The 25,494-nt window shown below is 40.3% G+C and overlaps 1 protein-coding gene across 6 annotated transcripts in view; it reads right to left on the reverse strand.

The window, feature by feature from the left end:
- Positions 1-25,494, reverse strand: part of slc20a2 (solute carrier family 20 member 2) — a 46,940-nt gene that overhangs the window by 15,446 nt on the left and 6,000 nt on the right. For 3 of the 6 annotated variants that reach the window (XM_084947233.1, XM_084947228.1, XM_084947231.1), the window contains exons 2-4: positions 4,425-5,010; positions 1,133-1,273; positions 482-567 (exon numbers count right to left, since the gene is read on the reverse strand). In XM_084947233.1, coding sequence (XP_084803359.1) covers positions 482-567; positions 1,133-1,273; positions 4,425-4,713 — 516 coding nt within the window. In that variant the 5' untranslated portion in view covers positions 4,714-5,010. Of the gene's footprint in view, positions 1-481; positions 568-1,132; positions 1,274-4,424; positions 5,011-11,510; positions 11,725-11,744; positions 11,878-12,784; positions 14,947-25,494 lie in introns of those variants that run through there. The other 3 variants (XM_084947230.1, XM_084947229.1, XM_084947232.1) reach the window with 3 other exon arrangements.

Here is a 25,494-nt window from a genome sequence, read left to right on the forward strand (position 1 = left end):
AATGTAAAATGACACTAAATGGGATGTGAATTTTACAGAAGTAACAAATCTCAACCCTGCAAACACAAAACAGAAAGATCGAATATTCTGATGCAAATAGCCTGCAGACGCAAAAATGAACTCATTCCTAATTTGACCCATCTATGCAGTAACACCGGCCCAAACGGCAAATCTTCCCGTGACTCACTCATATATAATCCTGCAGTCGTGACCCTCGGATGATCTGCAGCACTTCCTAGTCTGCCAGAGCTTTCCCATTACATAACAAATCCGCGGGTGTTGCCATATCAAATGGGTTTTTATCTGTGCTCAAGTTCTTTCAGACAAGTTGGGCGTACACGTGTAAGTCTGTCTCCAATTTCTTATATTAAAATTACCAGATTGGCAGCTAAGTGTGAGTGCGGAGAGTGCAACGGCTGCAAATGCAAGGGCAGCGTCACAAAACTGAACACAGCATTAGTTGAAAGTGATGTGCGCCTACCTTGTTGAGGATGAAGTGTCTGATGAGCATAAAGAGAAGTCCAGACATGAGTCCAGAGAGCAAGGGGGAGATGAACCAAGACGCCACTGAAGAAGAATTGAAAAATGTTAATGAGGAAAAGGACAGGAGAGCCTTGCCATCTCTCTACAACCAGAAATTCTGTGTTTTAATAGTTTTTTGTGTTTTTAGCCATCAGTTCTCTTCCTAAAATGAATTCCAAGTCATTTCATTTATGAGTTATGTATTTAAGTATGAGAATAAATCCCAATAACCAGTTTTATGGTGACGTGAGAGTTTATTATTCTTTAAAGTATGCATTATTATTGGATGCTGAGCTCGAGGATGCTGTATGATGTATGACAGAGGCTCTTAACAAGGAAGAAATAGGTTTATCTGCCTAAACTAAACTCAATAAAGTACTGGGTATAAAGTGAGTCATGTACTTGGAAACACAATCTGAAGATTGTTGTTTACTAAAAACCTAGAAACCTTTCTAAAAATCAAACTCCACTGGGCATATCTCAGAGTGGTTTCTATTCCATCAGGTTTCACTGGAAAATGGGGCAGTTATTATAGGCACGCACACAGACACACACACACACACACACACACACACACACACACTACTCTGATACAATCTTCTGCCATTACCAATCTTGACAAGCTGCATCCACTGTACTCCCTTTGTGCCGATGGCTACCATAGAGAAGCCGATGGTGGCGCCAACGATGCAGTGAGTCCCAGAGATGGGGAGCTTGAGGAAGGAGGCGATTAGCTGCCAGACGGCTGACCCTGTGACCAAAACAGAGACAAAAATCTAATGTTTAGCTTAGTTTATTTATTTGTCCGCCTCCATGCACAAAAACAATCTCTTGGGAAAATTAGCAGTTAATTCCCATCTGCAGTTTGTGTGACATCATGTAACATCTTAAATGAGGGCCTGAGAGCGCCATTTGAAATTCCAAATAACTGCCTTAAGTTTGCAGTGTTTATAGAAGCTGGGACAAAAGTATAATCTGAAAACTACACTAGGCTTTGTTTACCCCTCCTTTAACAAAGACTGCTATTCAAAAATTGCTCAATGATGTGAGTAATTGCAGTGTTTTTGACATAGAAGATTATATATATTTAAAAAGAGGAATATTTTAAGATCCAGTCGTGAGAAAAAGTTTCGAAATAATCACTCAAATATGTCTTCTAAATCACTACATTCATTAGAGACAAATATTTTAACTAAACCAATAACACAGACAAAGTTCAACACAGAGAGTAGTTACTCATGGCCCAAGCTGGAAAACCGAAAAGAACATCTGAGACTAAGACTTTAAAAAGCTCATTAAAATCAGGAAAAACTGGAAGTGTGGGTTTATAGAGGTACCTCTCTCTATAAATAAAGTCATAAAATGTGTGTAGTGAAAGAGCCCCCTGTCAAATCACTGAGGAAACAGTGAATTTGAAAATTACAAGATAACTTTAGGGGCAGGGGATCATGACCTGCAGCTCTGGAGATTTTGGGTGATGTAAGCAGAAAATGACCCAAAGCGCACAGAGTGAAACAACAACAACAGAGCTGCTGAAAAAAGAAAATTTGTTGCAGAAGCTAAGCCAGAGCCTTAACCTTAATCTAATTGAGATGCTGTGGCATGACCTGAAGGGGGTTGAGGACAGGAATTAAGAGGGGCCGAAACAGTTTTACAGCAGAGATATTATATGAGGGATGACACAACCTGCCTCCAAAGAGCCAATCAACAGCTGAACCAGGAAACTGCACTGAACTGAAACTGAAACATGCACACAGCTGAGGTTCACAACAGTTTCAGCCGAGTGGCGCTAGGGAATGTGTATGTGTAGAAAAATGTGTACCATTTCTCTTGGCTTACATTTCCATAAATTGAGTTAGCATGGTGTCAGTTCAGTGCTCCGATAAGTAGAGCTAGAAACACTCATCGAGTTAGCTGTTAAGTACTGTTTTGGGTGTACATAGTACACTTATAACCTGCAGGGGGGGGAGGCAACCTTTTAAAAGCTTATTTTGGCTGGAGATTTTATACATGCAGTTGTTTTCATTATCCTAGAGAAGCAGATAATAGGACAAATCATTGTCAGCCCTAAATTAGACTTTAAACTCCAGCAAAACACCAAAGCCTCCAGTACACAAGAAGAACTTGTGGAGGAAGTTTTAACAATAGGTTAAAACTTCTTTAATTATGCATGAACAATATGCCAGTTAAAACGTTTCTCCAACAGTGACCTGTGGCAGCCAGCCACACCTGAATTTTCCCCTGTGCATAATGCTGCCCTTTTTAAATCAACATTTGCCAGCAGTCTGTCATCAAAATGGTATTGTCCTAATGGGAGACCCATTGTTTTCTGCTTTTACTGAAATAGTGGTGTGCGAGTCTCCAGTTGATACTAAACAATTCCTCTTTATGTTTCACTTCAAGAGTTTTGTTTTCCTGCGGCTCTTAGGAAATACTTACAATGCTGCAAGGTTAGCTAACATTTGCAAAGCCCCAATAAAGTTTGATCTGAAAATACATTTTAAAAAAAAACTTCGTGCAGTGCCTTTCATGTACAGTAAGAAAGTGAGTGAGGTGCACTGCTTAATAACAGTAATTATGATACATACATGAGGATTGGTGCATGTCACGAGTACCAGCTGAGCCCAGGATAATATATATAACATTATTGTTAAATTCAAATTCATTTCTAAGCCTTTTATAAAGGTCTATGTCTGCATTAAGCTATACAGAGTTTTTAAAGATCAAAAGTGGATTTCGGGAGGATTAGCAGGGCCTAATTTGTGACATGGTAAATATTGAACAATACATATCAAAGTAGTTTATATGAGGTAATAAATAAGACATTGTTGAAGTTTAAAAGTTTATTTTACAACTTTACAGGTGAAACTGAAGCATTTCTTCTTTAATATATACCATATATTACTGCAATGTGCAAATCTTTTAGGCATGTGAGAAAGATTTCTAATGTAAAGAGTTTTTATTTGTTATTTTACTAGGAAAAAGCACGTGTTGTTGTAATCCTAGACGGACAGGATGATGTTGACATCAGGAAAACTTCTGTAGGAATACTTGATCGTGTGGCTGAATGGCTGAAAATAGATCTTTGGCTCTGTGTGACCCTTCGCCGGATAAGGATCGAAACTTGTAGTGCCTAAAACACTGGAGTGATGGGGGCAGGGGGGCACCTTTGGTAACACATTTTTCATCTATGGAGTGGAAGTCGCAGGAGTTTCTCTTGGCTGCAACTAGCATCACAACTAATATTAGCAAAATGAATCAACTTTTAAAGATTTCTTTTCTCGTTGAAAATTTTCAGGGAAAAAAAAAAATCGCCGAGGCAACAAAGTCTCTCTTCCATCATGGCTCATTCAAAAGCCTTTTAACAGTCTTAGAAGACAGAAAAGAAAAATACATTTAAGCATCTCTAATAAAAAGCATTTACAGACTGTTTTCAGAGCTACTGACAACTATTATTCTTATTTCCAGTCTCATGGTTGTTTCCTGTTTGTTAACAGTTGTTTAGCAGCTATAACATCAAAAAGTCAAACATGTTCTCCACTTATCGTGTTTGTTACAAGTTTTGATGAAGTCTGATGTGATTTGTAAAGGATAAAATAAAATAATGAATCCTAAATTTCATCGACATCCAAGTTTTTTTGCACTTTTAAGTTACTTCAAACTTCATTCAGACATGCGACAGGTTGCAAATATTACAAAAAAAACAAAAAAAAAAACAATCACTGGGTCTATTTAGTAGAAGTGCTGTTGTGGCTTTTACATCAAATTGACTCTGGTGCTTATTCCAGCATGGCCTAAAACTGTCCATCAGATAAACATAAGGATTTGCATGTCTAAAATGAGGCTTAAGACATTAGCGGCAACTGCATCACTCAGTGGATGTAAGAGCAAATTCAACTTACCAACCATGGCGCTGACCTCGCCTGCCATGAGCACGGGCACCGTGTCATTGTAGAGGCTGACATCTATGATGCCCTTCCGAATCGTCTCTCCCACTTTGGCCCCGAGCAACATTGAACCCAGCGTCTCGAAGATGGATGCCAGGATGCAGGCCTGCTTCAGAGTGACCACGCCGGATCCCACTGCTGTGCCAAATGAATTGGCCACATCATTAGCTCCGACTGAAAATGCCAGGACGAAGGCAATGATGAAGCCAATAACCACCATCCACAGATACGACTCCAGATCCATCTTGATATGATTTCAGGTGAGAAAAATATGCAAAGAAACAAATATCCTGCTTAAAATATCTACAAAAAAAGAAGAAGAAGAAAAAAAAAAAAAATGAAGTGCTCTGTGCGTTTTTAGCGGAGGACTTGGTAAGCCCACACCTTCTCTTCGTCCCCTGGTTATAAAGAGTCTGAGGGGAGAAGCACAGCCGCTAACTAAGCGTTTGGAGCTCAGTCCAAAGATGGGAGGTTAGTGATGGTGGGAGCAGAGAGCATTCCATAGCTTAGTGTGAGACAGTCGGTCTGCACGTTCTTTCACCTGCCGGAGAAAAGAGAGAGAGGAGAGACAGAAACAGATTAGTGTCATAAGCTATGATTACTCTTTTTCAACACCTCCTGACAACACCTCCCTGTGACTTCCTCAGAAAACCAAAAACAAAGAAGTCTGGGTGGGACTAGGAGAGAGGGGAGGGGAGACACACATAAATGAAAGATTCGGGATAGATGATGATGAAGCAGAACTGGCTTTGATGAAACAATGATAGCACTCCAGTGCACTCCAGTGAGAAAAGCTGAGGACATCTCAGATATCTACAATAGGAAATCACAGTCTGCACTTCAAAGGAATCAAATCAGGTCGTGCAGAGGGTTTGCTGTCAGCACTGACACTATAAAAAGATCACCGTTTCCAGAATGAGACATGAGCAATGCTCCGAACATTAGAAAGGCTAGTATCGTTTTATCCCCGCGCACCAGGGCAGCTGACAACCTTTGCCACACATTCAGACAATCTCAGATAGGAGTTTATAATTTACTTAGTTTTAATGTTCAACCACACAAAAAAAGAAAAATCACACCATCTGTTATTATTTTAATCCGACACAGTGATGCCAACAGTGAAAACAGAGAATTTTTAAGTATTCTATGAAACGTAGAACCCATTAAAACAGAAATGTTAGTCATAAAGTTGCTTCAGTGGCAGCCCCGTAGATGTTTTCATGCCAGATTTACATTATAGCTGGCTTCCAATCTGTGCTCCTTTAGCCTCAGCGTCACTATAATTGTGCTTGTCGGGCGACACTGAAAGGTACACGAGTTTTGTAACCAGCTTTGGAGTACAAATTCAAACAGAACCAAATGCACTGGTGCAGTGCAAAAAAGAAAAACGTGGTGCGTTTAAGTTAAGACTGCAATGCAGCAACAGCATCTGCGCTGATGTTCTACTGCTGCTCGAGGTGGGAGTAGTTCACAACATTGCACCTTTGCAGGTCAGATAGCAATTTATAATACATTTCTTGAGTGGACTTACAAGACTCTTCTTTTCTGATGTGAATAACTATAAAATAAAACTATTAAGCCCCTATTTCCTAATTTCTCTCTAAAATAATTTTAAAAAGTATCGTTCTGGGGGTGGGGGGCTGTTTTCACAGTTAACCTCAAACAGTCTGGAACAGTTTCATTTTTTCTCTCTTCTGGTTTTTTGTAGCCGTAACAGTTTTAATTGTGAGCTGTATTTCAATAATTGGATTTGTTACACTACTAAAGTCATTTAAAAAGAATTTTTGTTTGTGGATGATCAGGTGCTGATGATGTTTACCTGTTAAAAAGCCGATCGCATCCACTTAAAGCTGGCCTCACCACTGTTCCCCAAGGCTTACACACAACACAACAACAACAGCGACATGCTTTAAAATCAGATGATGAGGCCACCTACTATGAAGCCTCCAGTGGTCTTTAAGAGGCCTCTATGCCGCAAATGACTTTTCTTGGGTTTTTAAGTTTGTATCTTCATGGGGACCAATGACAGCCTACTTCCTTCTATGGTTAAACCTGTGGGGGGGTGTCTTTTATGGGGAAGCATTAAATGTAAACAGCTCTTGGCATAAACCGACTGCATTCTCCTCGCGTGGGGGGCAAGCAGCTCCTTTCTAAATAGCCTGTGGCCAGTTATGGCTCCCTCCTCCCGACCGAGAACTCCATCTGGAACAGTCGATGTCACGCACTCTTAGCCTTTATCCTTTGCAGAACCACAACAAACACATAAAAACATGATAATTTGTCTTTTGATCAAGACCTCCTGGAATAGGGATCCATTAGTGACACTAAAAATGATTACGTTGCTGCTGATTTGAAAAATAAGTGGACGCATTTCTTGGTTTTCTCACAGTAAAATCACAGAAGTGAAGGTGAGGAGAGCTCAGAGGCTGCCAAATCTCAAACAGAATGAGTAAACAATGACTTAATGATGTACTGACCCCCGAGGTGAAATTCTCTCCAGTGAGAGAAACACATCTGAGCACAAGTTCAGTGCCTCTTGGCCAAATTTTTATGTATTATTGTAGGGTCTACCTTACAATATAAAGTCCCTGGAAGTGACTGTTGTTGTGATTTGGCACTGTATAAATAAAACTGAATTGAATGAATCAAAAAGTTAAAGAAACCAAGCTCGTGAACTTGTGTCCATCGGCATAACGAACGAAAATTAATAATGAACGATAAAAAAAGACAATATAATGTGGGGCATGATTTTATCTCTGATTACTTAATTGCTTCCCGACTCATATCTGCTGCTTGTAATTATGTCAATTCATAATAAAAGGCAGTTTAATAAAGGCCGCACCAATATGAAAAGCTACCCTAAACTGATTTCTCACCGAATCTTTATTGAATAAGTTAAAGAATCCATGTGTGGCAGCTTGTTTCATGCCATTGAGTAGCGCTCTCTAAAAATGTTTTCTGCAGTCAATGTATTGACTCTGGCAAAGTCTGAAGGACTAACAAGAGACTGTGTAAATGTTTATTCCGGGGAGCACTGCTGCCACAAGACGACCACATCACACACCACAGTCAAACACGAGCGTCCAGCAACACACAGAACCAGGCAATGCTCAGAAGAGATGTGCAGCCAAACACATCTGCAGCAAAAGCAGACTGAACGTCCTGTGCCTTAGGGTGACATGGAAGAAAGATAAGAGAGTGATTTGAGCGCGGGTGTGATCTCTAGGTCAGCTGGTCATAATTTTATTGAGTACGTTCTAAAAAAAGAAACTCAACATGACCGACCCTTAGACTGAAGTTCACACACAGCCACTCCTAGCTGTGTATATAAAATCTAAAAACAACGACACTTTGTGATGTCCGTGACAACGCCCGCTAAAAATGACCAAAGTACAGCGCATTTCCAGAACAAACACCTCCCTGCTGCTCTCCATGTCTGATTTCTCACTGGTGACATCTGACGGCAGCGAAATCTGCACTGAACTTTGAGAACATCTGAGACGCGGGGCAGGAACGATCACGCTTTTTCACAGATGACCCCACGTCCTTGAACACAACTCAATAATCCTACCACGACCTGGAGTATGCACTGATTTGGATCCAGCCATTTAGCAAAGAGATTCAGTTTCATATTCATGTGTGTGATTCAAGCTAAATGGACTGTCTGGCTACATGACCTTCACAATGAATCTTTACAGTTTTTGCCTGAAAGCAAAATAAAAACCGCTGCACGGTGTGTCATACAACCTGCTATCTTTCCATTTTATTGCCATTTACCAAGAGCGGCCCTTCTGTAATTCACTTGTAACAATCAATGAATAATTCATGTAAAATATGCGCTCAGTATTAGCAGAATGAAATAGAAGCAAGGACGGAGCAGAACCACAATGCAAATTGATGCACTGCAAATGTAATTGCAATTGCTTTTTGCTACCTGGATAAGAATGAACTCCGTGATGTTTCTATTTTGCAGGTCGTTGGGATGCAGGGAAGTAACCAGGTGATGAAACAGTAGCATACAGACTTTAATTTGAAAATTGGCAGCAGAGAGAGGAAATCATGTAACTGTTCAAACAACTTAGAAGAAATGTTTGAGATAAGGTGCACACAGGAAGGAGTCTGACTTGCTTTGTTAAGGAAACTAATGCACAGGTGCCATTTTGATAAAAACACTGAGTCAGTTTAAAACAACAAAAACTTGGAAGTCCAGCTCATATTTATATGATGTGATTTTATCTGCCGAAATGAAGCATCCCGTTTCCAACACAGCTCAGGTGAATCATTTACAACCTTTAAAAACTGTGCCGCTGCCGCTCTCCAAGGTGCTGATCCTGAGACCACCAGGGATGACTGAGGTGACTTTGATAGACTTTTTAAGAGCAAGAGCAATATTCAGGTCACGATTAATGTGCCTGAGAAATGCTGGAATTATAAGGGAAAATTCTGGATACAGTGGCCCTGAATAGTTTCAGATGAGTATGAAGAGTTGATTAACAGGCACCATTTCCACAAAGGATGTTGTATCATATTAGAGCTGTTCGATATAACGATATATATCGGATGACGATATAAAAACGTCTATCGTTTCATTTTACGCTATCGTTTGTTTCGTGGTGTTGCAAAATAAACGGTTTACGGCAATATTTTTTCATCGTTTTGACAGTCACTGTAGTGGCTATATTAATTTCTTAAAGTTCTCTCTTTCTCTTATATTTTATATGACAAGTGCCTGTTTTATGCGTTGTGGTTAGCAACAACGACGCTAACGCAATCGCGTATCCGCTTGTTTATGTTCCACATAAACCTTTCACAATAAAGCTCAAGATCCTGTTGAGACTTTTCAAAATAAACTGAATCACGCGAAAGAGCAGATTATTTATGGATGACAATTAAAAAAGAGCCGCCAGGTGCTAAAAAATAAACCTTAGACTCAAACGTTAGAACAGGCTTTTCCCCGCAGCACGCCGTGTAATAAATACTCAAAGAAAACGGCGGCCTTTACAACTTATGTCTAAAAATGTATCGTTTCATGCATTGGTTAAAACACTCGACTCCAGCTACATGACGCGCAGCTGGAAACACTTCCTGCAAGACGAGCTGCCCGAGATTCACAGAATTTACAGAAAATGTTACATTTTTGTGATTTATATCGTTATCGGACGATAGAATTCTTATATCGGGATATGAGATTTTGGTCATATCGCACAGCCCTATATCATATGTATAATACCTTCATTTTGTTTGTTTTGTCTGTTGAAATTTTATAATTGTTTGCATCAAAATGTTTCCAGTTGGTACTTGGCCATATTTAAGCCTAGTTTATGGTCACCCACACTCACATTTACCTAAGGGCAATTTAGAATTACCAATTAACCTAACTCCACTAACTAAAGCCAGAGAACCCACACAAACACCGAGAAAAACTCCCCACACAAAGACCCTGCCCTGATGGTGGAAATGAACTGAACAGTTAGCTACAGTGCTAACCCCTGCAACACTTTCATATGCTTGAAAAATATCTGAAACTGAAATAACAAGGACATTGGTACATTTGGAGACACTGCCTTGATTTTCAAAAATACATCACAAACTAATAAGAGCTCAGATATTTTTCTGGATCCAGGGTCAGTCCAAGGAGATGAACCGGCAGTTCCTCTTGAACATGGAAAACTGGAAATTAATAGAATTTTTAAATATCAAGGTAAATTTTTCTTTTAAAAAATAAACCCCACACTCCACATCTTATTATAAACACCACCAGTTCTGCACTTCAATCGTCTGTTTAACCTTTATTTCCAAAATCTGTTTGTAAATTGTGGGCCTTCCTTGTTTGTCCGCTGACAGTTTGAGGTTTTATCTTTGAGCGACTGTGTAATTGTTCCCAAAGAGCAAACCACAGCCTTGCACAACAACGGTGCGCCAAGAGTACCTAAGAAAGCAACCCTAAATAAAAACACTGGAAAGTGACTCCGTAAAGCAACCGGCTCTTGAGGATTATTTCTGGCAGAGTCATTTTCTTCCTGTGGATGTGGGTTGCCAAACAGTATCCATAATGAGAGCACTGACACAGACACACATGCACAAACTCAGAAATGACACAACATGGGCAAACAAGGCTAAAGTGGGTCTTCATGTTGTCTGTGCAGAAAAAAATTAAGCAAAGTAGAAACATTTAAACCTGAAAATGTTTTTTTCTGGAATATTTATTTTTAAACCAGTCCAGCAATTACAGAGCAGCAGCATCATTCTTGGGAAGGCTAGATGCCAATTCACTCTCGCTTAGCTCCACTTCTTCGCCTCTATCAATTCTTGACACCTAATCTTAAATTTGCAGGTGTACAGTGGGTTTCTATTCCATAGCTGCCATCTGTAGCCGAAACTGTACTCCTTCACACATCTGATACATTCTTATAAACAAATGGATGATAGCTGTTTAATAAAATATTGATTTTTAGACTTTTTATTGACCCCAAAAAATGCAGAGACTGCCAGCTAACCTGTAACACTACTAGAGCGTTTCACCTGTTACAGCATCGGCCCCTAGCCGCACGTGTTGTGTGCCATGGACTGTAACACGAAGCCTCTGTGCAAACTACTTCCAGTGATTAGTTTAACTGTTTGTTATCACTGCTGAACAGTGATCATTAATCCGCCTGAGATGCCAATGCACCACAGCCACAGCTGGTGCAAAACACTGTGTCACGAGCTACAGTCTGCATTGACACGCGGCTCCTCTATCCTCACACTGAGTCGGCCCCCTCCCCTTCCTCTCATCCTGTCTAGGCACATGCTGAAAGAAACAGAACTAGAACATACATCTAGTGTCAAGATGATGACTCACAGCAGCATCCTACTAGCCGGCTAATTGTTATACCTGAAGCATACGCAACTGCAGTGCCTTCAAGGACACCGGATGCTCGCATCTACCAGATGGCTCAGTAAGTTAAGAGAAGGAGAGAGATTATATTTAATACCACAAAACTATGAGAAACAGGAAGCCAAGTACAGAAAGATCAAATCTTTTAAAACAGCACCACTCACCTTCATGACTCTTCACATCAAGAGGAGATGGGACAGTGGTGGAAATGAATAAACGTCAAAGACGAAATGTATTTTTTTGAGGGGAGATAGAGAGGGAAATGGCAGTATGGAAAAGAAAACAGACTGGGAAATAGAGTGGCGAGTGATTGATCAGAAATAAAATTACGCAGAGAGATGGGAAGAAAACTGATGATGAACGAGGAGAGGGGAAGAGAAGGAGCAGAAGAGGCTTACTGAGGAATCGGCAGGTTGTGGTGGTGTTGCAGGAGAGAGGACGGCGCGAGCTAACCACCAAGAGCGAGGGAGATAAAGAGAGAGAGAGAGACAGCAGCACAGCCAGCTGAGTCTAGACTGCCTCTTAAAGGAATTTATCTGCATTCACAGCACACATCAACCAATGACAAATGTCGTAGAAGAAGAGGTGTACCACTGACTGGTTATCTGAGTGCAGAGAGGATGGACAGACAGGGGGGAGGCGGCCAATGTCTGTGGAGGAGGACAGCCAGCAATGGGGGGGGAGAAGAAGAGGAGGTGAACCTGCGTGGATGTGTTTTACAGCCAGGGAAACACATTCAGACAGATGAAGGGCATTCAGAGCACTTCCCTCTCCTTCATCACTCTGATCCCAACGCAAGTAGCAGACCGATTCATATAATAATAATAATATTATGCACACATACTAGAAAACGATGCACAGATTAACGCACACTGTCATCTCTAGCTGTTGTTATTGCAGAATAATCAGTATAATGAAATGAACTAAGACAGGACTACTTTTCTTTGTAATACAGAAGCCTATCACACAAGAGCGCACAGCATTTCAGCACCATTATTTGGCTGGAGCCCACCCATCACTTTCTCTGCCTTTCTCTCTCTGCCACAATTGTTCCTTTCAAAGACATGCCGAACAGTGCGTCTTTATGTCACTTGACTTGTGCGGGCAGAGATAGGGGCTCTCGTCGACACAATGAAGAGCCCAGGCCAGAGCTGATGTAGGCGACAAAATGCAAAGCCACAGAGTTCGCATCTCTTCAGCAGTTCCTCAACACGTCACTGATAATTAAACAAGAAGAATGGCAAGAAAAATCCTATACTTGAGATGACTTTACAGGGAAACAAACTCTAATTGGCTACGACCAGCAAGGTTTTTGTTCTAAACTTATTGGAGATTTGGCTCGACAATAAACTACCTGCTTCATAAAAAGTTTCTCTTTTAACTTTCACAAAATCTTTTGTGTGGATTTTTTTCTTTGTTTTTTTAAATCGTTACTCACATGCGCCATTGAAGCCAATAATAAGTCAGATGCCTCCACAGCACACTCTGGGTCCTGTTCCCTTCCTCCTCACATACTGTCCAAGGGCTAAAAACACGGTGACCTCATCTATCCAGTTCTGTTCAAAGGTCTGATGTTGTATTTGTTTGAGCTTTCTCTTCTATCGCCTCTCAGCTCATTCTCTCCCTTTCTGTCCCCCAAACTGGCCCTGCCTGCTAAAAGCCAATCTGCGTCAGCTGCACCTGCTGCCTCTGACTCTGTACTTCGCAGCAGGGAGGCGCTGTCTCTTAGAACCCAAACACGCACACATACACACACATGCTACAGTCCTATGATCAGTCAGCGTCGATGGGCAGGAGGGGGGTCGCTTAAGAATGACAACAACAGCGCATGTCGCTCTCAGCACCATCTTCAAAAGGTTCACCAGACACACACACACACACACTTTCACTAAGTCTATTTATTTTCTCCCCTGCATTGCAGCACTAAGTCCGGTTGTTAAGAAGTGAATAACTCTTCAGATTGCTTCTGATGGAAACACACGGGCAATCTGTCAAAAATTTATGCGAACACACAGCTAAATAAATAGTCTCCAGTAGAGATTTTTGCTGGATTTACTTTTGTAGAGATTCTGCTATCTCTGCACAATGACTAAAGTCTCAAGATAGACTGCTTTGAAATAAAATCCCCTCTTAACTTTGTTTCTAAAAATATGTTCATTTTCTCTTTATTTCACTATTACATAAAACCTGACAGCATCGAGTTCCTATCATCGTTTCAAATATAAGTTAAAGATGCATTCATGCAGCTGCGTTGGTCAAAACTTGGTTACAGTAAAGTATTTTGTTGAAAGGGGGACTGCTTTTATGGGGCATTCAACACACTGCAAAGATGACTCATGAATGGATTTTGTGACATTAACACAGCGTTGCCACGAACAACAAAAAGTCAATAGTAATAAATCTCTCAGAGTTAACCTTTAACCTCAATTGAATATGGATATCCGCTGCAAAATGTACCACAAAAAGATTACTCCAACGATTTAGCACATAGAGCCATTTTAAATGCCGATAAGCCTTTTTTTTAAAGTGCCAAAATTCTTACAGCAGAACCAAAGATTCTCCACACATTTCTTCAATGTCAAACTTTGGTATTTAGGTTTCCCGCAATGCAACCAGGAACATTTTCTGAACATTGGGTGTGCTATCCTCTAGCTAATGGCTGTAGTCTCAACCCACAACCATCAAGCAGAGATGAGGTGCATGCTAAAGAGGTCTGACAGACCTCTTTTTGCACTTGGTTTTAAAATATGTACGGGGTGACTGGATCACAAGCGGACAGCAGAGGCACATCGTCATTTAAACCTGTGCCACTTGTGTTTGGATCTCATTAATCTCAAAGGGTCCAGTGCACAATTATTACATGCATCTATCACCAGTGAAGAAACAGATTATATTTTAGCAAGTGCTAGCACAATGTTTCAAGGACTAATATACATGTATGAGGTGTTTCAGCTGTTGAGAATGACAGGGCAAAGTCATTCACAGGTTGCAAAAAGGGTAGAGGACAAGATGAAGGACCACAATGTCCTTTCTCGGGACATCTTTTCTTCTTATGTCCATGTTGACGATGCATTTGTAGTTTATACACCAGGTAGTCATATGCAACAACTTCAGCAAGTGTTTTGACTTCATGCGCTGAAATGAGTCAGGGTGGTCATTTACACTTATTTAGCACTTTCCACTGTAATCTGATATCCCAAGGTGTATTTTAAAACCAGGTGTAAATAGGAACATACAGTTCTGTGCAAAGGTCTTTAGTCACCTTTCGTTCCTCTATATTTTGCCAGGAAAATTGGAAACAGGTGCAGTGAATTATTGAAACATGTCCAAACATACATAGAAATACAATAAATAAGACAAAAACAGAGTTTCTACAATTCTATCAACCTTGAAAGTTAATATTAAGTATGACTAACATTATCCCTCGACACTGTCTGAACTTTCCAAGGCAGGCTTTCTTAACCCTTTAAGACCTACCATAGAACCAAGTCCGCCAGAGCTACAACATATATTTTTACATGTTGTAGTGCCATTTTTGGGAGCATTTCAAGTTGCTATACATCAATACAACCATTATAGCCCAAATTTTAATAATATGTATGCATTAAGTCAATAGAAACTACATAAATTGCAAAAAAGTGCAATAAACTACAAAAAAAATTTTAAATCGTTTTTGTTTTGTTTTTTATATATATCTCTACTTAGAGAAATTTAAGAGGTTTATTCCTAAAAACTGTAAATACAAAATTCATTTTTGAGAAACACCAATTTTTATATACTGCAGGAAAAACTAAAATAAATATTGTAATGCAAATTTGCAAAAAAACTGCATGTGCATCACAATAAACTATTTCCAGCAGTGCAATTTGAGTCCTAAGCATCCCAGAAACTATTCAGAAAAGCATAAAGTCAAACATGACTTTTAAAAACACCAGCATAGGCTTATAAGGCCCTGAAGGTAAAAAACTACTTTTTCCACGAAAATGACGTCACTTCGGTTTCGGGCAGGTAATGGCGGACATATAATAGTTCGCGCTGGTGTCTATTCCAACCTAGGAAGTGTTATAAACAGCTGATCGGATCGGCAAAGCGTGGAATATATTATGTTTTTGTTGCTGCCAGTGCTTTTTATGCAATTTTTGCAAAGCTATATGTGGAAGGAAACCATGACCTAGGACAAGCTAATGGCATAACATGTAAGTACAACTCCTCCGGTTTCATATGCAAAAAAAAAAATATTGCGCTACCTTAAGTGGTTCCAGTTCTACAGAGATTTAAAAATAGTTACGCAAAACGGAGCGTGCCTGCTCCGACCGGTTTTAAAGGGTTAAACTAGTCTTCATTAATAGTTCTCCAGTCTTCTTGAAGGACTTTAAAAGATCCCACAGTGCTTCAAAAATGTAGAGGTTCAAGCTCTGGTGAGGCCAGTCCATGGCTAAAAGTGCACCATTGTGTGTTTTTCTATCCAGGTGTGCTTTACTGCAAAGGAAGGGTGTTTGGGATCATTGTCATGCTGGAAAATAAAGCTGCTGTCAATCAGATGCTTTTCAGATGATATTGCATGTTGGATCGAAATCTGACGGTACTTTCATGTGTACATAACATAAATTTTGACAAGATCTCCAACAACATTGTTTGAAATACAGCCGCATTGGAAAGACCTGTCACCACTGATTTTCAGTCTTGTTCTTGCATAATTTGGGATACCTTAACCTTTTCTCTCCCTTCTTTAGGAATGCCTTCCTCATAGCGACCCTTCCACCAAGACCATTTTCTGATGAGGCTTCAGTGAACACCAGATGGAGCAACTGAAGGGTCAGATACATCTGCCAGGTCCTGTGTCAAGTCTTTGCTGGATTTATTCCTATTCCTTCAGGACATGGCTTTCAGATATTCATCTACAATGGATATTTTATAGTCTGACATTTCAGTTTTTGTCCTCCACTCCACTGTTTGGTTTCCTTTTTTAAGGACACACTGCACATCATGGGGATTATCTTTTGCATTTTTCATAGATTCGTCTAAAGAAATTGGAACAAATTTTGTGTTGTTGTGACTGACTGATAGTAACAGAGTACCTAAAGATACAATTTGGGTTCTTTGCCAAGTTGTCTGCTATGTATGGACACAAAAAAAGTCTGGACAACTATTACTCAGTGTGGTAGTACTGAGACTCTCAGACCAATTACCCCAAAAGTATCGAATACATTTCATCATCACAGTCTCTAATACGGCCTCTGTTACCGTTGGATTTGGATCTGTGTTATGAAAGCTTTTGCCGCTTAATCACCTCTGGCTAACCCTCAGACAGCAATTATCTTCGATACAGTTTTAAAATGACATTCATGCACCTAACAAATATCCAAGCCTTTATCAATGCTAAACCGAGCTCTGGTGCAAGAGCAAACAATTGAGCCCCCCTGTGGCTTTCAATGTTGTGTAAGGCTTAGGTTTAAATACTCTTAAGGTCAGCTCTCTCTGGTTTCAGTGGAGACTATGCATGGGTTTGACACCCTTACTGAGAAATGGCAAACCAAGTAAAGCGACTCATCCCTATTTAAGCGTCTGTATGACTGTTTTAAATAACAGACAGACACACTGCACAGAACCTAACACTGTTCACCCTTGTTGAGGTTTCTAAGGCATCCAAATAAGGAAATTAACTTAGATCAATAAAATCAGTGTATTTAAAGGAAATACTGACTGAATGCATAAAAAACAAACAAACTAGAAAACGTCATAATAACTTCAATAATTATACTTTCTATACTTGTTGAAGTTCATAAATTTGGGACTTTAAAGCCAAGGACACACACAATAACCCATGTACCCAATGCACAAAAACCACCAAGGCTAAAATAGCAGCTCACAAAGGATGGAGTGCCCAGAATAATGCTTTTAGGCAAGCAGAAACTATTAGTCACCTCTGAGAATAACCCATGCACACAAGTGGGATCTTAGCAGACCAATCAAACAGTGCCACAAAGAAGAAGAAAAAAGAGCCAACAATTTATTACTAACAATAAGAGGGCCAGTTATTCAGGCAAGCCCTCATATCATGTGACTGACACAATTAGGCTTGGTACCTACCAACTATTTGGGGCTTTTTTGAGGCTGCAGTCTGGCTTTTTTCACTTTCTGCCATCTGTGTCCATGTTCCTCAGTGTAGGAGTCATCTTACCCCTGACCCTTTCTCCGTTTTCCCCTCCTTGCTCCCTCCCTTCCGTACCTAGTTTTGTCCGAACAGCTCCAGTTCTTTTCCACGAATCAGCATAGGTACCCAAAAGCAAAAAACCAAATCCCCTTCAGCCCTGTCCTTGCTTCCTTCTTCACTCCTGTGCCGACCCCCTGCCACCCTCTCCTCTTTTTAGATGTGGAAGCAGAACAATTTTGATCTGGCTCTGTACTCACATAGCACTGCCAGGACCTCCAGCCTACCTACCTTTTTCTTGACCGCTGAGACTGGTAATCTACTGCTGGCATGTTCTGTGGTATTAAACTGTGTTACTGGGACAAAGTGGGTGCCGGTATAAGTGAGTGCTGGAAATGTAGGGCAAAAATGGCGAAAGAGTCCAGTGAAAAATGAGACATACCAACATGATTAAATTGTGTTTTGGTCCATGTTTACACCAGTGGGAATAAAGCATGCTGTCGCCTCAGTATTTTGTCTACACTAAAGCTGCCAAGTGACCCATGAAACTTCAAATGGTCTCCAAAGTGGAGATCTAAAACCTCTGGGATTGTTATGTAATGCGAAAAGACAAATATGAGGCCTTTTAAGCAAATGCTGACATAGGATTTCGTGGTCCTGAGTGCCACAGGATCCAGAACAATATTCACTATAAAGCTCTTTGCTTGGGAGGGGAGAATGATTTTTCCCTCCAATTTTGTTTACTGCTTATGTTTGAATTTCTCTTACTTTCTCTGTGTCCTAATAAAAAGTATGAGAACATATGTGTAGAACATAAGCACAACAAAATGATTCACCTAACATGCTCATATTTGTGATGTTTTTGGTAGTGCTAGTTGTTCGGGAAAGTTCTATGTGGTGCTAGTGTCCCGCCAGTGGAACAGTGTGTGGTAGAAAGGTTAAAGGAGGACACTATTGGATACATAAACAGTACGTGTACGTGTGGATACTTTAAGCTGTGGATACTTTTTTTTTTAGCAAAAGGATTATGAAAGCGCTTTGCTTTGTTTCACATTAAATCTATAGTATTTGTAGTATAACACACTTCAGTGACCTTGGATGGCTGCAGCCACCGCATGTGAGGTTAAACGCAAGTATAAAACAAAGCCAGAGAGAGACAGAGCAAAAAGAGAATGAGAGAGAATGGCTCCTCCTAAGCTGCATCTAGTGGCCGTGCCCTCTTGCTCTTAATCCTGGCTTCCAGCACATGACACAGCTAACACTATTACAGAGTGCTTTGATTAGGCCTGCTGCTGCGCACACGTAGTGACAGACGTAGCGGTGGCGGGGGTACGTGGGGTCCTGTACTTTGGCACCACTTTACAGGAATGCCAGGCCTCTGCATAGATGCATGTACAGCCACACAGTGTAATTAACTACATGTCGACCCAAGCGTACACGGCTTACACACAATCGAAGAAAAGGCACGAGGCCTGACAGATTACATCTGCAAGTCAGTGAATTGGTGGATTACCCCATTGCTGTTATTCTGAAAACTGAGAGTAATGCTCAACAATGTGCTGTTAGCATTAGCCATGGCTAATGTCTTTGTCCTAAGAATGAGTTGCAGTAATGGTACTTAGATTGTTTACAACAGGGAGGGGATTTTCACATGACGACTTAAGCAGCAGGCTTTAATCGCATCAAGGGGTTTAAAAAAAAAAAACCTGTATTTTTATAAACTAAGAGGAAAAAAGCTAACTGAGGACGTAACTTTTAAGTTTGCAGACAGGAAAACAAATGCTAAATTAGAGAAAAAAGGTCAGTCCATCATCAGTCGTGAATTTTAGTCAGATTTATCAAAATCAGATTTATTTATTTATGTCTGAATTTTTCGTTTTCTGTTTTTTAAATACATACATTAAGTGTATCCTCACTAAAACCATGGCAATATATTAGTGACTGCACTGAATCTCAATTGTCTTAGTTAAGGGGAGCTGAGGACACAGCAGATCCAGACTCAGACGTTTCTGAACTACAAATACTCTGTTTATCTCCTGGAATGATTGATGACAACAGAGACGGAACAGTCCACAGGCAGGCCGCTGCCAGTGAACAAATGCGTGCATAAACAAAATCACAATCACGAATCCAGGACTGTCAACAGAGTACTGCATGGCAGGAGATGTTGGTCTACGTTGCTACGTCTGTGAAAGAACAAATGGCTTAATCTGAAAATTACACAGTAAACACAGTGTGGCCAGTGTTATCACATATTCGAGCTGCACCGCACATTCATGGCACATGGCGTCCACACACAGACACAGTGCACTTTTCAACTTTAAGGAGGTGTGTTCAATTTTGCATTTGTGGGGCAAGCTAAGGTCACACCCAGGTGCTCAATACAAGTGAAAGAATTTCAGCCCTAGCGTTCTGACTAAATGAAGAACCTGCAATCAAAACTGATAACAATTCTCTACACAAATGTGCAAATTATCCATCTGTCCTGATATGCGCAGCCTTGTCAGAATATTTCACACAATATTTTGATACAGCTGCCGTGCACACTCCAGGGAGCGATATTTTTGGGGGCAGCATCCTTGGAGGCTGTGTGTGACATGCGCTACTTTCTCTGTGTGTGAATGCTGTCACAGCATGCCTGGTGCTGAAGGAAAGCCGTTGTGACAAGTGGTCTGCTGGTGTTTCGGTGATGGAGGGTAAGATGGGGAGGAGGGCCGCTCTGCCTGGGTCACCTCTAATCTTGCTGGTATAACTCATTTCTTCGAGACTTTTCCATCCATGGCTTCAGATCAGAACATCATCTTGCCCAACCAGTAGGGGGTGCAATGAAGCTGAAATCCCCCCCCACTCTCAGTTTTCTTGAGTAGGAGAATTTTAAATACTTTGAGTAAGTTTTTCAACTACTAGCTTCAATGGCAATTTACCATGCTTCTGAATCAGGGATTTCAGTTTAACAAAAGTCCTCTTGACTATACACTTGACTGAACAAATATAATTAGGTTATAAAATTGTCCAAGTAAGAACGCCAAAGTGCTGATAAGTCCCATTTCTGCACATTAACTGTTTAAGCAAACATCTCCCAAAAGCCAGCAGGACTCAAAAAGAGGGCTTTAAAGGAGCTGATCTCACAGCCATGCTTTGATGTGTTTGCAAGTTTAACTCTGACATTCAGACATTTGTATCAGTGGTCTATTCCTTAAAAAGTTGCCTACCAGCTTTTAGGGAAAAAAATATATAACCCTGTCTTTTATCAAAATCAAACATTCTTAAGCTCAAAATGTACTTTAAAACTCCTGAACTTAAGCTCAATAAGACACAATTCTATTGCGCAAGTTCAAATTATATTAGAGCTAAAGATGTGAAAACTCTCTGTTTTACAGATTATACACGGCCCTAGACACCTAGTAAACATTTTATAATATCATATATAGTATTCTGAAAGATGCCATGTTTATGTGTAAAGATTATGTAGACAGGTTTGTTGACTACAGTTCAGACTGGAGCTGGGTAAGCCTTCTAAGCAGGGCTCTAGACTAACTTTTTGCTATGGGCGTACCGGTACGCCTAACTTTAAAAAGTTAGGCGTACCGGCACAAAAGTTAGGCGCACACAAATTTTATAATAATTGATATAATATAATGTGTTTTTCTGGATACACTGTGCTTTTTCAGCTTTCAAAGATTGATGATACCGTGTCAGAGCACTGGCTATGAATTTCAGAAGGATCAGGCCTTAACTTAACAGAAAAGTTAGCAATAGTTCTTTTCCTATTACAGCTACATCCACTTCTGTCGTGCCTAGGCTGCTCACTAGGGCTGGGTATCATCACTGATTTCTATAATCCGTTCGATTCCGGTTTTCAAAGTCCCGATTCGATTCAACTTAGCCTCAGACAGTCAGAAATATTATAATTCTGATCATTTATCAGTATTGACTTCATCAGAATTGTGAACATCACAGCAGATGCCTTTGTGTGAAAGTAACTGAGAATAAAACACAGAAAAACATGAAGGAGATTTTCCTGGTCTGGCTTTTTATAGCAGATAACCTTAAAAATATTCTACAATGTTCTGCATATAAAGTTTAAATTTCTTCAGTGTTGAACAACAGAAAAAATAGGCTTTCTTGTCCGAGGTCATTTAAGTGAAAAAAAGAAAAAGACAGCAGCCGACAGCGCTGTAAACAACGGTAGACTGGTGAGTAATAAGCGAATGAATAATACAGAAAACAGAGATTGGAGACGGGAAACTGTTCTTGAAGTACAGAGAGAGATAGAGAGAGAGCTAGCTGTGCATGAAGTGTGATTTTAATAGTCGTGGAAGCATGTCCGTCTACGGGCCGTCGGGTGAGAAAGCGGAGAAAGACAAAGTTGATTCTGATGCGTCGGTCCGTTCTGTGTTTACGTCTTTGTGTGGAATCAGTGTACCTGCTCTCATTTACTGTTTGGTTGTTGTTGAAATGGTTTTGTGAGCTTTAATCTGAGAATTCTGGCAAAACACAGTTATATTTAAAAGTCGATTCAGGATTTAATGAATTGATATCGCTTTATTCAAGCTACTCACCTCCCACTTCCACCTGCGCTTTCAACTGGACCACGGCCAATCAGAGAGGTCCCGCCCCTTACTATCTCTGATTGGTTTAGTCCACGATAGGGGCAAAATGTGTGTCTGTTGTTGACCACAGGGAAGGTTGCAGATTTTTATTTTTTTTTTGGCTACCCGAACAGTTGGTCGCACAGGTGCAACCAAATTTTTTTTTTTAGTCGCACCACTGAAAAATTTGGTCGCATTTGCGACCAAATTGGTCGCATTCTAGAGCCCTGCTTCTAAGTATTAGTAGGCTGCTGGCCATAGCGGTTACTTGCTGTATACCCAGGGCAGGGCTGGAATGTGATAAACATTATGAAGATGTCATCACCTGTTCAGTACAGCGGACTCTCCGAGTTGTTCAATCACATTTAATCCTAACCTCCTGTAGTTTACTGCAGCGGTCTCCAACCCCCGGGCCTCGGACCAGGACCAGTCGGTGAGTCGTTTGGTACCGGGCCGCGAGAGTTGAGGCTCGGGTGTGAAATGTATGGTTTTCAGGGTTTTTATCGGTTTTCAGCGTTATTTTGTTATCGTTTTTATTGTTAACTCGGTTTTCCTGGGTCTTTTCACGTGTGTTATGAATAAATCTTCTTTTTTTCAGTACCGGTACTAGTTTTATTTTGTTGTATTTATCCGCGACACCTTAAAGGCCGGTCCGTGAAAATATTGTCGGGCATAAACCGGTCCGTGGCGCAAAAAAGGTTGGGGACCGCTGGTTTACTGGACTGATATCAGGTTTACTTCACAATAGGAGTGTATTCTGTGCCCACACTCTGTTCCAAAATTATCTCTTGTTTCTGTCACACATCTAAAGAAGACCCAATTATACAACTAACCATTATTAAAAATAACAGACTTGTATTAGACCAACAATCATATCCTCCACTCTACTCTGATTAATTCGTCCGTAAAGTGTACAAAATGCCACCTAACATTGTAATAGGTAGTCTCAGCGTGTGAGAGCTTAATGGTATGATTCAGTGAAATTATATGTGATCACAACAGTACTCCCTCGGTACTATTTTAGACTTAAAAATGATGCATATGGCAGTAAATTGGTGCTTACCGTGGAACAAATCATTGAGTAAAATGACTGGATAAAAATATGATTAAAATTTGGGATTTGTTGATAATTTTTGTCAATACTAGAGTTGCAACATGCAGCTTGAGAGTCCAGTTAACGCACACAAATCCTCATTGTTTTCTATACTGTACCAAGAACACCTGTGCATGAGCAAACACAGGAAATTTTGCATTTACCATCACGTGAATGAAATGCAAAACATAAACAGGAATCACAAGATGACAGCAAACCTTAATGGTACAATGTGCAAAATATCATTAATAGATGTCAGTTGACTGATCGGAATCAATTGAGTTCTATTTTCTAACATCTTACAATTCAAGTACATAATTAGAATAAACTCTGGCCACCATTCATCTCAGTGTGACCGTCAGTCTGCCGTTTACCTCAGCTGTAAATATGCTAGGCGTACAGGTCTATTTATGCTGGAGGAGGCTGCAAAACCTTATGAAAGGAGCCCAATACGAGTCAATGAAGTTTACTTCTGTCCGATGACAATGATACCAAGGTGAACTGTGGAAGTTATCCTGAACTTTTGTGTCCATAAGAGCTGCCTTTTTTGCCCCTTTAAGCTACTGTTAGCTATTGTTAGCTACTGTTAGCTATTGTTAGCTACTGTTAGCTATTGTTAGCTACTGTTAGCTACTGTTAGCTGGCATTAGTGAAACTTTCTTTGAAGTTGATTCAACATCGTTTGATTTCATCTTCATTGGGAATCTAATCAAACTGTTTATCAGAGGGAAAGTGTGATTGTTAGGACACTTGACCCTAGCTGGCATGATGTTAGTTTATAACCAGCTGTTTGTGTTTAGCTGGCTGTCAGCTATCAAGAGAGAGGAGGGTCACATCTTATCTGCTGACAATAAGTAATTACAAAAATATCAGGAATAAATAAGCATGTTTATGCATGTTTTCATGTATTAGAGCCTTGGCTTCAGCTCAGGAAATGAGGCTAGAGGTGAGAAAGAAGAGAATGAAGTGGACATGAGGTAAAAGAGAGAGCAGTGGAGGAGGAGAATGACATAATGAGAAACACAAATCTTTTGTACAAATGTTACAGTCATATATAGTTTGAAAGATTGATTTTTGAGATTTAAATTTATAGTAACTCATAAGGTACTACTTATGTGGCCGGTCTCTAGCCACGTACATAAAGCCCCATTTGGCGCTTTACCATGGCTACTGTATTCAAGAGAGCAACATGGTGGCTTCCAAACCAATGCCCCGTGTATTGTTAATGGATTAGTTCTAAGCTTATGAGAATCCAGCTATTAAATGTAAATATTGAATCTAATATTGCTGTCTGTGAAAGACAGCAATGTTAGCACAGAAATAAATAAATGATGAAGCATCTATTAAGACATCACATTCAATACAACAACCTATCCAAGTGGCACTGAAGTTGAGAAATGACACTGAACAACAAACAGACTTAGATTCTGAAAGGTTTTTTAAGTAAGCAGCAGAACTGATCAATCACCTTATATCTTTACATCTTCCCAACAAGAACGTTGGATGTGTGTCAACCAACAATTCATGTGTTTATTTCCAGCGTGCCCAGTGACATGTGCAAACACTGTCTGACAAATTACAACTTTGTGGCAACAGTCTCAACCTGTTCCGACCACATACCTTTACTTCAGTCTTCTACTGAAGACATTCAATTGGCCATCAAGTCATGTCCTACCTAGCTTATCCCCATCCCACAAAGTGGCCTCTGGATAGATACCACTGGACTATGACGACTGCCCCCACCTTCTAACCTCACGGCTTCCTGAGGTGTCACGTATCCACCACTTGCTCTTGCACTTGCTGGAGGCAGCAGGGAGGAGGAATGATTTGGCTAGAAATAGCCGTGTCACATGAGCGTATGCAGTAACCAGTCTGCCAGCTGCTCAACCTTACATGGAGCCCTGCCTCATTCGTACAGTCAAATACAAATAAGTGGCAACATTATAGACAACAGCAATAACCAGGACATGTACACGTTTCTCATTCATATCTGAGACCTCTTACACATTTCGCCACACAGTAGAGTAAAATGGAGAAAACTGCGATACACTACCACAAGAGGTGACCTGTTTAAATCAAATACAATCTGAATTACAATACAAATTATTTAAAATAAAATTGTGCAACCAACATAAATCTGCCAATTCTCAATAATTTTACCCAGTTTGTCACAGACACATTACCCCAAAATAACAAAAATAGATTTCCCTAAGCGCTGTGCCAACAAACATTTTCCAAAATTTCAAACTGGCCTCCGGGCTTAGTGGCGAAATGATTTCACATTAATGTCAAGCAAGCCCCACTGTGCTCCT

Source organism: Perissodus microlepis, chromosome 12 (genome assembly GCF_051167445.1).
Source record: "Perissodus microlepis isolate ML-2025 ecotype Zambia chromosome 12, ASM5116744v1, whole genome shotgun sequence".
NCBI classification, from domain to species: Eukaryota; Metazoa; Chordata; class Actinopteri; order Cichliformes; family Cichlidae; genus Perissodus; species Perissodus microlepis.